At 33.3% G+C, this 18868-nt stretch overlaps 1 protein-coding gene across 13 annotated transcripts in view; it reads right to left on the reverse strand.

Moving 5' to 3' along the window:
• Positions 1 to 18868, reverse strand: part of MKLN1 (muskelin 1) — a 169654-nt gene that overhangs the window by 75052 nt on the left and 75734 nt on the right. For all 13 annotated transcript variants that reach the window (XR_012074266.1, XR_012074267.1, XR_012074264.1 and 10 more), the window contains 2 exons: positions 15756 to 15833; positions 11042 to 11107 (listed from right to left, as the gene is read on the reverse strand). Coding sequence is in view for 9 of the 13 variants with exons in the window: in XM_072964451.1 (XP_072820552.1) it covers positions 11042 to 11107; positions 15756 to 15833 (144 nt within the window). In the remaining 4 variants the exon portion in view is untranslated. The remainder of the gene's footprint in view (positions 1 to 11041; positions 11108 to 15755; positions 15834 to 18868) is intronic.

Genomic DNA, 18868 nt, shown 5'->3' on the forward strand with positions numbered 1-18868 from the left:
CTCAGGTCAAACAAGATACTGGGTGGGAACACACAGCCCAACATGTCAACAGACTTCCTGAGCCACAGACTCCTCTAGACACGCCCTTAGATAACCACCTTACCTACCAGAAGACCAGGACCAAGCTCCATGCAACAGTGGGCAGGCACCGATTCCTCTTGCCAGGAAACCTGGATAAGCCTCTAGTCCAGCCTCATCTACCAGGGGGCAGATACCAGAAGTAAGAAAACAACAATCCCAAAGCCTGTGGAAGGAATCCACAAACGCAGGCCAGACTCTACTCTGGAATCAGCTGGATCCTGGACCTTGGGTGAAAAGAGACCTTGGGTGACAAGAGAGGAGTGTACTGCTAGGATGTATAGGACATCTCCCTCAGAGGGCTACTTCTCCAAGGTCGAGAAATGTAACTAATCTACGTAAAAATACACATAGAAAGATAGACAGTATGAGTCAGCAGAGAAATATCTTCCTGACCAAGACACAGGATAAAGTTCCAGAAGAAGAAATAAATGATGAGGAGATAGGCAATCTATCTGAGTTTAGGGTAATGATAGTGAAGATGTTCAGAGAACTCAGGAGGAGTATAGATACACAGAGCAAAGTTTTTAGCAAAAAGTTAGAAAATATAAAGAATACCCAAATGGAATTGAAGAATACAATTACGAAATGAATAATACACTAGAAGGAACCAAGAATATATCAAATGAGGCAGAAGAATGGATTACTGAGCTAGAAGACACATTAGTGGAAATCACTACTGCCAGAACAGAAAGGAGAAAAAAGAATAAAGAGAAATGAGGATAGTTTAAGAAAACTCTGAGACAATATGAAGCACACTGATATTTGCATCATAGAGGTCCCAGAAAGAGAAGAGAGAGAGAAAGGGCTTGAGAAAATATTTGCAGAGATAATAGCCAAAAATTTCCCTAACCTGGGAATGAAAACAGTCACCCAAGTCCAGGAAGTGCAGAGAATTCTACACAGGATCAACCCAAAGAGGAACACACCAAGGCACACAGTCATCAAATTCACAAAAATTAAGGATAAGGAGAAAATATTAAAATCAGCAAGAGAAAAGCAACAAATAGCATACAAGGGAACTCCTATAAGGTTATCAGCTGATTTTTCAGCAGAAATTCTACAGGCCTAAGAGGAGTGTCACGGTATATTTTAAATGATGAAAGGGGAAAACTTACAACCAAGGATACGCTATCCAGCAAGGCTTTCATTCAGATTTGATGGAGAAATCAAATCTTCACAGATAAACAAAAGCTAAAACAATTCAGCACCACCAAACCAGCTTTACAACAAATGTTAAAGGAAATTCTCCAGTCATCAAACCACAAGAAGAGATACGTACACCCCAATGTTCATAGCAGCACTACTGACAATAGTCAAGACATGGAAGCAACCTAAATGTCCATTAACAAATGACCAGATAAAGAAGTATTCCACAAAATGGAATACTACTTGGCATAAAAAAGGCTAAAATAATGCCATTTGCAGCAACATGGATAGACCTGGAGATTGTCATACTAAGTAGGTCAGAAAGAGAAAGAAAAATACCACATGATATCACTTACACGTAGAATTTAAAAAAAAAAAAGATGAATGAACTTATTTACAAAACAGAAACAGTCTCACAGACACAGAACACAAACTTCTGGTTACAGGATGGGGGAGGTGGTGGGGAAGGATAAATGGAGAGTTTGGGATTGCAGATACAAACTACCATATATAAAACAGATAAACAACAAGGACCTACCATATAGCACAGAGAACTATACACAATATCTTGCAGTAAACTCTAATGAGAAGGAATGTGAAAAGGAATGTATACATGTATAACTGAATCACTCTGCTATACACCAGAACCTAACACAATATTGTAAATAGACTACACTTCAATTAAATTAATTAATTAATAAATAATAATAATAATAATAAAAAAGACATGGACTCTAAAATCAAGGAGATCTTGGATGGAACTGTCTCTTTATCACAACTGAGTGATCACTACCAAATTCCTTAACCACTGATTTCCAAAGCTCTAAAATGGCACACAGTGCCAATCTCACAAAGCTACTGTGAGAATTAAATAATGCATGCACAGCTGTGAAAATTGGGTGATGAATAAACACACTGTTTATTTTAAAAGAACAAAAAAGGTGGTGGAGTGGAGATAAATTACAAAAATAGGTAGTGGCCAGATCACAGAGGGGGTTAAATGACAACAGAAAGGCTCTGACTTGACTTCACGGACAGTGTAGCAGTAAAAGATCTTACCTAGAGATGTGAAATGGTTAGAACTTGCAGCATATAGGGCTGACTAAAAAGGAGGAGCCAGAGAAAGAGAGGCACTGGAAGTAAAATAACCAAAATCATAGTATATGTTCAAGATGTCAAACCCATTTCATTCTAAGAGACTGAAGAAACAAATGACTGAGTCAATCAATCAGTTATTACTTAGATCATGAAATTCAAACAGGTCTTTTTTTGGTATCAATACTAAATAAACCCTACAACTACTTACTACCAGCAGTACTAATTTATACCTCTTATAAACTTAGAAATGTAGAAATGTTAACATACCAGTGTCTTTATACCATTTTGCACAAAGCAGCAGTCTTTTTATTTTATGAGCTTGATTGCAGTATCTATCCTACTCTGATTCTTAAGGGAAAATCAGACTGTTCTGATTGTATAATCCTCCACAAGATGGCACACACATTTTTCCACGTAGAAATAGTACAGAATGCATATACTATGTACTGACATAGCATGGGTCCAACCTCAGGTAAAATACATGTGTCAAAAAGAAGAGGCAGAAGAAGAGCTGTAACTCTTGTGAAAGAAGTTAGCTTAATTCCTAGATTAACATAGACACCAAGGGAAAAACATGAAATTAAAAAAAAACTTTTAAGAAACACAAACTTACATTCAGGATAAAAATGAAACTCTGTCACGGTATTTAGTCTAGTCCTTCTGAAAGTGCAGTTAATAAGACTTTAGACAGACATGAGAAATTTTGAAGAGAGGGATAAATTAGAAGGGGAAAGATATTTTATGTGCTCTTTAACCTTACCTTCTTTAGCCATTCCCTTGAACTCTCATGACCCAGCAGATTATCAAATGGATTCATCTGTCTCTCTTTTTAAAAAGAGTTATATTCTTTTTAAAGCTCTAATTACAAAATTATCTAGAGACTGATCTTCTGGGTCAGTTCAACATATGGTTGTGCTTTCCCTGTTGTATATTCTGTCAGTATACTTTGTATTAGGGCTATATTTTAGAATTCCTTTCTGATAATTGTATGAAAGAAGAAGATTCATGTCATATGTAGCTGAAAAAATAGTCATATGAATATATTAGTATTTAAAAACCAAAATCCATGTTTACCTTTCTTCAAAAGCTTATTTAAATAGTATCAAGGAAAACCATTATGTACCATTAAAAAAACGAAAGCACTTACATATAATTGGTTCAGAACAGTCAAAGGCTCAGATTTCCATAGAAGGGCTCTTTCAAGTTACAAGCAACTTCTTTTAGAGATACCAAATAATGGGATTTTGCCTGAGTCCTACCATCTATTCTGATTGAGAGAGCGGAAAAGGCTGGTACTGTAGGTTCTCAAAATTCAATAAGAGTTGCACAACAAAGAATTCTCTGATACAATGGATATTTAAATTTTCACCTGGATAGACTTCCACACTGAAGCAAAATAGAAATGCCTTTTCTCTCTTTCTATTTGCCTCATTTTACCCAGAGTTGAAACCCAATTCAGAGTTGAAGAATCTAAGTGGAGAGGTGCCAGGTATAGGAACTATAATCAGTAAAACTGACATAATACCTAAGTAAGACAAAATTCTACATTCCTTCTCTACCATGGTATGAATGATAGAATCCACTTAGGATAGAAGAAAACTTTGAAAATCAAATAGTAAAATGTACACCATCATGTACTTTTTAAAATGGTCATTCTATCCTTAGAGCTGTAGCAAAGTGAAAAAAAAACAAAACTACAGACTGAAAAAGGAAAAGAAAATTTAGGGACTATTACATTTTTAATATTTAAGAAAACAAGATACATGAAATACTGGGAAACAATAATAGCTGTGAAATAAATTCAGAAGCTGAAATGAACTCTATGAAGCTTTAGTCTAGTGAAGATGTTCTCAACTCCTTGAGGATCTGAATTTACAGATTCTCTTCCAGAAAAATGTACATACAAACAAAATTTTGTATATAACTTCCACAGGTTAAGAGCCTTTGCTCAGGAAACCTTCAAAACACGTATTTAAAATAATGACTGGGCTTCTCTAAACCATATTTCACAACTTACACATCAACTTTATAAAGATGGAACTTCTAGGTTCTCCAAATTCTACTTGGGGAAAGTCACTCTACTACTAAACCTACCTAATCCTTATTGCTAAAATTCTTAAAATGAATTTAAGTATTTTTTTCTAAAAATTTAAGGTTTCCCTTCCTGTCCAAAACATCAATAAGGACAATATATATAAAAGATGAAACAAATATACCAAAATAATATTGGTTCGTTAGAATGAGGAATTGTGGGTGAGATTTCTTTTCCCCTCAACACTGCTCTTCAACTTGTTTTAAACTGTTTTTCAAAAATTTTAAATTATTTTAAAACATCTCCACCATGAGATTCTGTCAAAAACATAAACAAACAAAAACCAAAGATCTCTAGACTTATATAAAATTCTCTCAGTGGAACTAATCAGTATATATTTGTGTACTAATATGCCGCATATAAAATACATATTATATAAATAATATATACTGTACATATAAAATACATAATTTCATTTAATTCTTGCAACAACTTAATGTATTATTCCTATTTTTATCATTATTATAACTCATTCAAGATCAAACAAAAAGTCAGTGGTAAAGTCACATCCAGGTATGTCTAACACACACACACAAACACAATTCCTTCCCACAAACTCAACTTCCAACCACTATATTTGATTGCTATATCAATAAGACTGGACTGGTAAGTCAACCTGATGGTAGCAGTTATAAGAAGGCATGATGAAATAAATACTTAAAGTATATGAAACCACCTTGGTAAATTATGCTATTAATAGTTTTACAGTAGAAATAGAAGAATTTCTAGAGAAAAAATTCCAAAGATATCTAAGATTTTGCTCTTATACCCAAATTAAATTCAGAAAGCACCAACTGTTACCCCCAAAATGCAAAGTCTATATTACATTTAATTTTCCTATGTAGATTCCAAGGTAATAATAACTACAGCTTTAAGGAAGTATAGTCTATACACTAGAAATGAACAAGCAGAATCACTAGAAAATTTAAATATATTAGAATATAACCAGTAATATTAATGCACCTCAGAAAAATACTGGCATTTTACAACAAATGACATCATGACTTGATCCATTCATCAAGGTTAAAGCAATATCAGAGTGCAGTTTCCAAGTAAATATTTTTCTTTCCACTTGAAGGAAAATGGATTTTAAAATTTTGACTCAATTTAACAATTATTTAGTACACACCTATTCCATACCAGGCTCTGGGACCATAAAAATAAATAACGCAAGATCCTCATCTTTCCCCACCTCAATAAGACCATTGGGAATGGGAGGCAGAGAGGAGAAAGCTGAATAGAGAGGAATGGGATCCATAAAACCTACACAAGCAACTCTAAAACAACATGGAAATCATTGTAGTAAAAATAATAGTATAAACACAGTGCTATGTAAATAGAGAGGAAAATGATTATTCTCCCTGGACCTGTCCTCTGAACCCTAAACTAATATATCTAACTTCTTACTTCCCATATCTACTTGGATGTCTAATTGGCATCTCAAACTTAACTGTCTAAAATCCAGTTGCTGAATAATCCACCATATTTAATCCTCTTGTTTTTATCCCTCTTAGGGAATGGCTATACAAGTTTTCCAACTGATCAGGTCAAAAGCTTGAGTCATCCTTTATTCCTTTCTCTAATACCTCATATCTAATCTAACAATAAATTCCATCAGCTCTATGTGACATCTTCAAAATACACCCAAAATTTGACCAATTTTCAATACTATGATTACCACCCTAGTAAAAGCCAATGCTCTATCACACTTCCCTAGTGAGCAACTACTTCCTAAAAGGTCTCTCCACTTCTGCCCTTCATTCAATTTGTTTTGTTAAAATGCAATGTCAGTTCATACCATTTCTCAGAATCTAGCAATATCTTCGATTATCCCACTCTGAAAAAAGGCCGAAAAGACTCAACACAATGGCTCCTCACTCTTTCTCTGACTTTATCGTCTACTAGTCTCTCACCCACCTCAGATCTAGCAACAAATAGTCTGGAAAAAAATAAGAGTAGAAGAAAGGTAGGCAATGATTTACTTTATTACTTCAACAAATACCACTTACACAGAGCAAGTAATTTCATCTGAAATTTTATATGAATACCAGCAGTATTTACTAATCATGGGAAGTCAAAACTTTATTAATAGAGAGATTTAGACAAAAAAATATATATATAGGTAATGAATCTTCCCAGTAAACCCCACAAAGGCAGACAGACAAGAATATTACACATCTTTCCAAGAATTTCATGGGCCTCCTTAAAGCCCATTCATAAAGCCTCATTCAAGAAAACAAGGAAATACCAAAAGGATAGAGCACAGTGACAGAAAGAAAAGTAGATAGCAATAGTTAGCTGAAACAAAAGATTGGAAATGCCAGAGTACGAAAGTTATTTCATTTTTGAATGGTGTTTTAAAAAATTCTTTTGTTTTCTGTTGATACTGTAGACTCCTGGATTACCTATCCTTATAATCAGACACCTGTTTAAACTTAACCTAAACCACAGTTCGTGAGTCTTATGAAAGCTTTTAAAGCTTTTTCTGACTTGGTTAAGTTCTAGGGCATCCTTCCTTGTATTTCTCTCTGCTTCCAGACACCTGAATCCTCAGAAGCTGCACTTCTACTCTACCTCAATCTGGAATCCCAAATCTAATTATATCACCTGTGTGTGTGCGTGTGTGTAAAGGAAGAATTCCATAACAATAGGTTTTACACATCATCCATATTACTCATACAAAGGATCATCTGAACCTGCTTAAACCCTTTCAACTTTGATATTTTATGCAGTTACTACTGTTCCTAAATTTTTAAGTGGTAATGACAACATACTGATTTGTCATTTGAGTTACAGACAACTTTATATTAACTGACTATCATGATTATTTAGTTTTATCAGAGTTAAATTTTTGGTTCCTTTTAAAGGCTGAAAATCTAGTTTTATAATCATCCATGGGCCTAAATAAAGTTTGACCATCCAGCAATCAGAAAGTTTAGGGGTGGGGGGAAGCACTGAAACATACAAAATGGCTCTAAATTCAAAATTCCTCTACTGATGGATAAGTCCCTAAATTTCCTATGGTAGAAATATTTGCTTAAAAATATATTCACAAAGTACTTCTATTACTTTTTATAAACTACTGCTCATACATTATCAAAAAAAAACCAGAATATACATTCTTTTCAAGTAACATGGAACATTCTCTGGGACAGACCACATACTAGGACACAAAAACAAGCCTCAACAAATTTAAGAGGATAAAAATTACTTCAGGCAGCTTTTCTGACCACAATGGCATGAAATTAGAAATTAACCATGGAAAGAGGGATGAGAAAAAACTAAACAACATGGAGACTAAACAACATGCTACGAAAAACCCAATGGGTCAATAATGAAATCAAAGAGGAAAGAATATACCATGGAAAAATCTCTTCAGCAAGTGGTGTTGGGAAAGCTGGACAGCTGCATATAAATCAATGAAGTTAGCATACTACCTCACATCATACACAAAAATAAACTGAAAATGGCTTCAAGACTTAAATATAATACAGGACACCATAAAACTCCTAGAAGGGAACATAAGCAAATTCTCTGACACAAATCACAGCAATGTTTTCCTAGGTCAGTCTCTCAAAGCAATAGAAACAAAAGCAAAACTAAACAAATGGGACCTAACCAAACTTACAAGCTTTTGAATATGAAAGAGAATCATAAAATGAAAAGACAGCCTACAGAATGGGAGAAAATATTTGCAGATGATGCAACCAACAAGGGATTAATTTCCAAAATATACGAACAACTCATACAACTCAGTAACAGAAAAATAGACAACTCACTCAAATAATGGACAGAAGACCCAAACAGACATTTCTCCAAAGAAGACATCCAGGTGACCAACAGGCACTTGAAAAGAGGCTTAACGTCACTAATTATCAGAGAAATGCAAATAAAAAACTACAATGAGGTAACACCACATATTAGTCAGAATGGCCATCATTAAAAAAATCTACAAATAATAAATGCTGGAGAGGGTGTGGAGAAAAGGGAACCCTACACTGTTGGTGGGAATGTATTTGGTGCAGCCACTATGGAAAACAGCATGGAGATTTCTTTAAGAAACAGAAATATAGTTACCATGTGATCCAGCAATCCCACTCCTGGGCATATATTCAGAGAAAACTAATTCAAAAAGATACATGCACCCCAGTGCACACAGCAGCACTATTTACAACAGCCAAGACAAAAGCAACCTAAATGTCCACTGACAGATGAACGAAGATGATGTGGTGTGTGTGTACATATATATAAATATATAAATATATAGATATAGATATAGATAGATCAGAGTACTACTCAGCCATAAAAAAGAATGAAATAATTCCACCTACAGCAACATGGATGGACCCAGAGATCATCATACTAAGTAAAGTAAATCAGACAGAAAAAGACAAATATCATATGATATCACTTATATGTGCAATCTAAAGTGATACAAATGAATTTATATACAAAATAGAAACAGACTCACAGACATAGGAAACAAACCTATGGTTACCAAAGGGGAAAGTGCAGGGAGGGATAAACTAGGACTTCGGGATTAGCAGATACAAACTACTATATATAAAATAAACAACAAGGTCCTACTGGATAGCACAGAGAACTATGTCCAGTATCTTATAATATGATAAAGAATATATATGAATCACCATGCTGTATACCAGAAATCAACACAATGTTGTAAATGAACTATACTTCAATAAAACACACACACACAGACACATGCATAAAGATATTACAGAATAATATTTGGCCCTTTATCACTATATGCTGTAAATATTTTACTTCAAAGATCTCTGACCTGAAAAGTTAGATTTTAATTCTCAATAACTCTTTTCATACTAAGTTCTGTCAGGACATTCGCCTATCATTTGAATCTTTTTATTTTCCATTTTCAAATATCATGGATTACAAAAAAAGAGAAAAATTATTTTCTCTTTTCTTACACATGTACATTACCTTTCTTATATGGTCTATGTCCCATAATAAGCAACACAGTAAGCACTATAAAAATTCCTTCTGCTCCCTGATAAGGTGAACTTTAAATGTAAAAGATATCACATTATTTTCACATTTAAGGAAAATAGCATTTTGCCTAGAAAATTAAAGTAGTTTTTCAAACACTCTTCTTTGGTATTTTATTAGCAAATTAAAAAAAAAGAATTTAGTAAGATTTTCATTATGACTGAAAAGAAAATGAATGGCATTACTAATTCCACTGTATGTTCAAAAGAGGAAAAAAGTTACTACAATCTTAACACAAATTTTCATCTTTTTCATACAATATTTAACTTTTTTGGATTAAAAAAATCAATTTGCATATTAATCTGGTTCTTTAAGAAATAAGCATATGTGTATTTATTAAACCCTCAAGTAGAAAAAGATGCTTAAGACTACAACTGAGTCAAGCCTATTTCTGTGGGAAGGAAGGGGTTTGGGAGGAGGGGCTAAGATTAGGAAATCAAATTTCTCTGCCTTGAAATGAAACTTTTCCAAAGAGACTAATAATACTTCTAAACAAGCTCAAAGGTTATTATACAAATTTAGCAGTTAATTTTAAATAAAATAATATAATTTCTCTTGTTACTTATAAAGTATTTGTGAAAATACATTAATGGCTAGAAGATTATTACCTACATTGCAATAATTTTTATTAATTCTTTTATAATATGAGTCAAAAAACTATTCCTGAAACACTATTCAACACAGTAATAGAATGAAGTTTTTATTACACTTGGAAAAAGTAAAATAATATTTGGATGGATATTGGCATTCTATGTGATAAAGTTTTCTAAAACCAAGCAATAAAATTATACTAAATTCTTGGTATTATCTGCTTTTCAAGATGGTAATTTGAAACCTATTATAATTTTATTATTACCCTCTAAATATAATGGTATTTAAGCTATTCTACGGTGTAGGAACCAAGGAAAATTTTTGGTATCAAGTTACAGAATAAAATTAAGAGGGCAGCAAAGGAAGACTAAAACAAATTATTTATAGGCTTGTGAATAGAATTTAGCAATTAATGGATCTACCAACACTTAGGCTACCTAATTTGAGAGTCTCTCCTTCTAAAAATATACCTTAATTCTCCTTTATTGCAACAATTCCCATATTACAACATTAAAATACAAATGCACTAAAATTCAGAAATACTGCACAATCAAACACACATAAAACTACACACATACACAGCTATAAAGGGCTGCACATCACATTTCCTTTAGGTTATCTAATTTCTTTTGTGTAGCAGCCTCCCATCCTCACATGTCATGGCATAGTTTAAGTTATACCTGTGGCAAATGCCCATTTTTTTTTTGCTACTTGGTTATGGTTAGCAACATTTAACCTTCCTATGAATGGAAAGAAGTATATTTATGATTACCTGATATCTAAAGGTGTATAATTTTTCTTTAAATCACTTTTTGTTTTGTTTTGTTTTGTTTTGTTTTTGGAGGGGAAGGCAATTAGGTTTATTTATTTATTTTTAACGGAGGTACTGGGGATTGAACTCACGACCTCGTGCATGCTAAGCACGCACTCTACCACTGAGCCATACCCTCCCCTTTAAAGATGTATAATTTTTTAAATAATTTGCTTTCTATTGCAAGTATTCCTCACCTGTTTGAACATCAATAACCATTTGATGGCCTCCTCTCATTCCTGGTCGGTTATCTTCTCCATCACCTGAAGTAGAAACAATATTTTCTTTTTAAGGTAAAGCACAGAACAACTGCAAATCCAGAGTAATTTCATTCATAAGTCTGTAATGAGTAGTGAAAATAACACACTTATTTTTTCGATACTAAGAATAAGAGGACTCATAAAAGTAAAAACATGACTTATAACTAAGTTTATAGCAATCATCTTATTCTTTTTCCTAATTGCAACTGGAAGCTATTTTCAATTTCTTTAGGACCAATGCCATAAACTAGCAAAGACACAGGATATTTCAAAAAACATAAGATAAAAATCTCCACTAGGAGTGACAAAGTGAATATGGAAAATAAAAACAGAATTAGATCTCAGGTCTGTAATTCCAGGGATGGTTTATTAGTATAAAATGAGCAGTTTTAAAGTTCATAAAACTAGCTACTGAAAACTAAGATGCTATCAATTTTATATTAATGATTATTTCCTTACTGTATTATTTTGTGACAATATTTCACAAATCAGTTCTCACATAATTTGCCAACTATTTTATTTGAGTACTGACTGACAAAATGTAGGATTCGCTTCTCTTTGATTCTTATTTACATCTTAAAGTTTAATAGAAAGAAGGTTTAAATATAATCAGTGAAAAATCTAAACTTCTGTACAAGAAAACAACTGTTCAACTTATATCTAATCTAACTTTGTATCAAATCTTTCATAAATGAAGATATAAGTTCATTTCAATGGTTCAACAGGTTACAGGATTTTTTTTTTTTGAGTTGAGAATTTATTGAGTGCTTACTATGTCGGACACTGGACAAAGCTCTTTTTTTTTTTTAAGATAGAATCTCTCTTTAATTCAGAATTAAAATAGATGCGTGCCTGGTATTATCAATAAATTTATCTAAGTGTTGCACATATTATCTTGACTTTTAACTTTTTTTAAAATTCCATCTGCTACTTTATTTTTTTTACATTTTTTATTGAGTTATAGTCATTTTATAATTTTGTGTCAAATTTCAGTGTAGAGCAATTTTTCAGTTATACATGAACATACATACATTCATTGTGACATTTTTTTCACTGTGAGCTACCACAAGATCTTGTATATATTTCCCTGTGCTATACAGTATAATCTTGTTTATCTAGTCTACATTTTTAAATCCCAATCTGTCCCTTCCCACCCCCCACCCCCTTGGCAACCACAAGTTTGTATTTTACGCCTATGAGTGTTTCTGTTTTGTATTTATGTTCTTTTTTTTAGATTCCACATATGAGCAATCTCATATGGTATTTTTCTTTCTCTTTCTGGCTTAATTCACTTAGAATGACTTTCTCAGGAACACCCATGTTGCTGCAAATGGCATTATGTTGTTGGTTTTTATGGCTGAGTAGTATTCCATTGTATAAATATACCACCTCTTCTTTATCCAGTCATCTGTTGTTGGACATTTAGGCTGTTTCCATGCCTTGGCTATTGTAAATAGTGCTGCTATGAACATTGGGGTGCAGGTGTCATCCTGAAGTAGGGTTCCTTCTGGATATATGCCCAGGAGCGGGATTCCTGGGTCATATGGTAAGTCTATTTCTAGTCTTTTGAGGAATCTCCATCCTGTTTTCCACAGTGGTTGCACCAAACTGCATTCCCACCAGCAGTGTAGGAGGGTTCCCTTTTCTCCACAGCCTCTCCAGCATTTGTCATTTGTGGACTTTTGAATGATGGCCAGTCTGACTGGTGTGAGGTGATACCTCATTGTAGTTCTGATTTGCATTTCTATGATAATTAGTGATATTGAGCATTTTTTCATGTGCCTATTGATCATTTGTATTTCTTCCTTGGAAATTGCTTGTTTAGGTCTTCTGCCCATTTTTGGATTGGGTTGTTTGTTTTTTTCTTATTAAGTCATAAGAGGTGCATATATATTCTGGAGATCAAGACTTTGTCGGTTTCATTTGCAAAAATTTTCTCCCATTCCGTAGGTTGTCATTTTGTTTTACTTATGGTTTCCTTTGCTGGTTTATATAAAGTAAGTCATTAAATCCTGTAACCTGTTAAAAACTCTCACCAAAGTGGGTATAGAGGGAACATATCTTTTATTTATTCTTGCTTTTATTTCTATAGCTTGGGCAGACTGCCCTAGGAGAATATTTCTGAGATGTATATCAGATAATGTTTTGCCTATGTTTTCTTCTAGGAGGTTTACTGTTATCTTGTCTTATGTTTAAGTCTTTGATCCATTTTGAGTTTATCTTTGTGTATGGTGTAAGGGCGTGTTCTAGCTTCATTGCTTTACATGCTGCTGTCCAGTTTTCCCAACACCATTTGCTGAAGAGATTGTCCTTATTCCATTGTATATTCTCGCCTCCTTTGTTGAAGATTAGTTGACCAAAAGTTTGTGGGTTCATTTCTGGGCTCTCTGTTCTGTTCCATTGGCCCAAATGTCTGTTTTTGATTACTGTAGCTCTATAGTATTGTCTGAAGTCTGGGAGAGTTATTCCTCCAGCCTCTTTTTCTTCAGTAATGTTTTGGCAATTCTAGGTCTTTTGTGTTTCCATATAAATTTTATTATAATTTGTTCTAGTTCTGTGAAATATGTCCTGGGTAATTTGATAGGGACTGTATTAAATCTAGATTGCCTTGGGCAGTATGACCATTTTAACAATATTGATTCTTCCAATCCAGGAGCATGGGATATCTTCCCATTTTTTAAAGTCTTCTTTAATTTCCTTAATCAATGTTTTATAGTTTTCCGTGTATAAGTCTTTCACCTCCTTGGTTAGATTTATTCCTAGGTATTTTATTATTTTGGGTGCTATTTTAAAGGTGATTGTTTCTTTACTTTCTTTTTCTGTTGATTCATCATTAGTGTAAAGAAATAAAACTAATTTTTGAACGTTAATCTTGTAACCTGCTACCTTGCTGAATTCTTCGATTATTTCTAGTAGTTTTTGTGTGGACTTTTTAGGGTTTTCTATATATAGTATCATGTCATCTGCAATATAGTGACACTTTTACCTCTTCCTTTCCAATTTGGATCCCATTTATTTCTCTCTCTTGACTGACTGCTGTGGCTAGGACTTCCAAGACTATGTTGAATAGGAGTGATGACAGTGGGTAGCCTTGTCTTGTTCCAGATTTTAGTGGGAAGCTTTTGAGTTTTTCACCGTTGAGTACTGTGCTGGTTGTAGGTTTGTCATATATAGCTTTTATTATGCTGAGGTATGTTCCCTCTATACCCACTTTGGTGAGAGTTTTTAACAGGTTACAGGATTTAATGACTTACTTGATATAAACCAGAAAACTTGAGGCTGTCTTTTTAAAAACTCTCTCATTAATTGAAGTATATTACTTTAGCCACTAACTTTTCCTGTATCAGTTTTCTCCTATATAAAATAGGGAACAACCAACTTTTTACTATTTCACATGGGTATTAGGAAAAAGACTGAAAAGCCAGTTTTTATATATAGTAAATAAGATGCAAAACTAAAGCTTTATTCAAGTGTTAATCTTTCAGAAGTTTCCTGCAAATTCTTTCTCCTATTTATTAGTTAGGTTTATATTTTGCAGCTCATAATTGGTGAAGTTTTACCCTTTTCTTCCTTCTTTCCCTCAGTCAATAAAGTCAGTACTGCCACTTCCAAGGACATACTAAGAAAACACTAAAATAAATTTATTGTCAATATGTTTGCATTTTATATTTTGATCTATTAGGTTTCAAATATAGAACTACAGTCTGTTTGCTACAACATACACTTCTTTGAAGAAAATTACCTCATGTGACTGATAAAATAGGAAAATGATCCTTACGTAACTCAGAGATTATGGAGGTTTCTAAGTAATTTTCTCCAGTATATTAATGTTTAAAACTATCAAAAGCAAGCTTTCTCATAATTAAAGAGAAGGCCTTAGCAATATATGAAGACCATAGGAAACAAGCTGAACATTCATAAAACTGCCTTCCTTTAGTACAAGTAGTTGCATTAAAGAATTGCTAACTTTCCACCATGTTAACCATCTTGTCGACAAAGCAGTGAGTGCAGATGAAGAAGTGACAGAAACTTCTCCTATATCAAAAAGTGGATTAATGAGGAATTCTATACCCCTGAACCAGATTTTAAGTTCTGATAAAAATAGTCTTTATTAGAAGCAAATGTCCTCTAGGTCTATAGCTCAAAGAAAGAAGCATGAACCCTAGGGTTTAAGGCTCCAAAATCATTGTGATGCTCAATATAAATGCCTATAAAGATTTAACTGTACTAGTATTTATTTTTACTAGTATCTAGTTATAAAGTTCCACAGATTTAGAATGGTATGTCCCATTTCTACTTTTCTACTAAGCCTTATTAGCTTTAGTAAGCAATTTTGCAGAACTTAAGGTTTTTCAGGGACACATGTTTGGCATTACAAAAGCCTATAATTTTAAAGTGTCTCTATATAAGCAGTTTATGATGGTATTCTGTGCAACAACTGCCCAGCCTTCTGATATAGCCATAAAGCAAAAAGGTTTAAAAGAAAGATTTAATATAACAAATTAACTCTGTCATCTAGTTGAGGAACCTATTCTCTGTTTTACACACCTGCTATTCATTAATGGAGTACTGTGAAACTTGAGCTACCTTGGAAAAAATGAAACTGGGACAATAAGGCAAAAGCACCCACAACCTAGAAGGTAGGACTCACCTTTGGTGCTTTTGGGAATGATTTGACTCCATCGTGGCTTATATTCTTGTTGACTGATATACTGATTGAACAAGCCATCTGCAAATATCAAAGAATGAGAAAGAATTATACCTTAACAGCTTATACTTTTAATATAGCAACAAATACCAAAATGTAGCAGCCTACATTAAAGATACTAGTATGTCACTAATATAATAGCACATTATTATAAAATACAGCATCACTTCAGTTTTCCAGCTGCCTCAAACATAAATAGCAAAGTATTAGCTGACACCATCATGTAGACAAATTGCTTGAGTGGCAGCTCATACTAAACCTACTAAGTTTTCCCCATTTTTGTCACTACTACATAAGAAAGCTAGAGAAGGAAATCAGAGCTCCAACAACTTTGGTCTAGGCCCCTGTATCTTCAGGAAAAAGCAAAACTAATTCTTAAAAGTGGAAAATGCCATTTTTACAGTGTGAGTACAAAACTGGACAGAGATAAAAATACCAGTAATAGTTATGTATTTACTGAATACTGAATGTTAGAATCTGTACTCTCTTATCTATCTGATTTAACTCTAAAATAACTTTATTAGGCATTATCACCTTCATTTTATAGATGTGGAAATGCCTATTTAGAGAAATTAATACATTTAACTCAAATCACACAGCTCATAAGTGGTGGGGCTGGGACTCATCTCACTATGCTTTACTTATGCCTGAATCTGTTTCATTAATAAATTCATTATCTTCCTCTTAAGAGGAGTTGTTACACTATAATAACTAGTTGTTACATTAGGAACTATGATGGTTATGGAGACTGAACTCCACACATAAATACATTCTACACTGAATTATTAAACCCTAATCCTGTGCCCCTCAACAAAGATTACTTTAAGAATGGTAGGGAACCCAATTCTGGCTAATGAAACAAGAGGATCTTCTGGGGGGACTTCAAGGAAATGTTTCCTTACTTTTAAATGGACGTACAGAGAAGAAAAATCTACTTATTCCTTTGGAAATTTTATTATTTGTATGTAATGTACACAACGGCTACAGCCCTTTTGTAGAGGTATGAGAATAAAGTCAACTCTGTGATGATCACAGGGCAGACAGAGATACAGAAACTGGATCACTGAATTAACTAGCAATGAAATCTATCTTACTGCTGGACTTCTTGTTAAATGATAAAATAAAATTTCCTTACTTTTTAAACTAGGGTTTTCCCTTACATGAGCCCAAACAGATTATAATTTAGAGAGTTACTTTTACTGTAAATTCTGTCATTTGACTCTGATTTCAATCTGAACAAAGGATTCCCTTTTGCTTCATTTAGTCACTGAAAGCAAATACTTTTCCAAAGAATTTATAAGTAAAACTGTATATTCTTTGTGACTTGTATACTTGCCAGAGATTGTAATTTACAGAAACTTCTCTAATCTCTTTCTTTTCTGGGTAATGCAGAAGCTCAACTGTAACCATTTTCAAGTCTTTTCAGATAGCTTTAACTGAAAACCTCCATCCCATAAACTCATCTAGTTTCTTTTTTTAATTTGCCTGTGGGACTTTTAAAAATTATGGCAAAAAGAAAGTTCTAATATTCTTCTCTCCTTCTTAAATTAGCACTCATGAATTAGCATTTATATTTTAATTGTTAAATTAAGGGGAACAAGTATATTCACAACTTATTTTAGCGAGACTGTTTCTATCAAATAATCTACTTTCCCATGGGCTTTTCTGACAATTCCTGCCCCATCCAGCCTTCTCTGGCCAATGTTCTTTTCTCATTACAAGAGTTGAAATCCTTTTTTTTTTCCCAGATAAAATATTGTGGGGCTCCTATTAATAGAAATGATAAGATGATAGTAAAACTATTAATTGTAAATTTAGAATTATACAGAAATAAAACACAGAAGTTAAATTTTATTACACTTGAGAAAGGCACATAAAACTTAATCCTTTTTTAAAATCTTAAACAGAAAAGATTAAATTATTTAATATATACTTATTTTAAAACATTAATTATACATAATGGTTAACTGAAGAGGAGAGAGAAAGAAAACATAAAAGATAGGAATACACTGAGATGAGTAGAAAACTGAGGAAGACAGGCAAACTGCAGGCATGAAAAATACAAAGCAAAAATAGAGAAAATTAGGCAAGTAATACATCTCACATTTTTAAAGAGTAAACAATTGCCACATTACTTAAGTCCCCTATACTAATTAGTCACACAAGTTTTGATAAGTCAAGTAAGTTCCTTGTCTGTCAAATTGGTGTTTAAGAGTTGGAAAGGGCCTGAGGTTCCTTCTAAATTTTGGCATACTAGGATCCCACCATTGTTAGAACCAATATATTTACTTAAACTGTGTGTGTCTGGCTGATTCTATCCTATTCATTTAGAAAAGTCTCCATCTCCTCTTTCCCCTTAAGTCTTCTGTGACTGTTCTCAAAGAGGAATTACAATACACTGGAGGAAATTCTTTTAAGAGCTCCTAAGGTAGTCATCACAGGAACAATTAGAATCAGATGAAGAAGCCCCTCCTGATATTAAAGCCATTCTAAACACTGCAGGTAAAATTAAATTCTGTAATTACTTCTTCAATCAATCCGATCCCCACTCTTAACTAACCTGAAAAGCTTACAAATACTCTACCCATCAAGATTTTTACAGTTTCTCTTCTATCAAACACAACTGTCCTATGAAAATACTGTCAGGAATTTTCTTTAAAAAAAAAAGCAAAACTCTTAAACATTATATAATTTTTGTAAAATCATTTTGTAAATACACACACAGACACACAGAGGGAAAAATACAACAGTGACTACATTAAAAAGTTAAAAGTGATTTTCCTTGGATGGCAGGATTAGGATAATCTTGATTTTTTTCTTTGAACTTCTTGGTTTTCCCAATTTTTTTGCACTGAGTGCTACAGTTACCAGAAGAAAAGCCAAAAAACAACTAGATATGTGGAACTCTTATCTACCTAAACTTTGGAAGAACTTTGTAACATACTGTTATTACTAATTTAAACTATTTTCATAGACTTTGTTACCCCTGAAATATCTCTTCACAGCTCACTAGACACATTTGCATTTCTATAAGCAGTGCTTTGTACACTGACATT

The sequence above is a fragment of the Vicugna pacos genome, chromosome 7 (assembly GCF_048564905.1).
Source record: "Vicugna pacos chromosome 7, VicPac4, whole genome shotgun sequence".
Lineage (NCBI taxonomy): Eukaryota > Metazoa > Chordata > Mammalia > Artiodactyla > Camelidae > Vicugna > Vicugna pacos.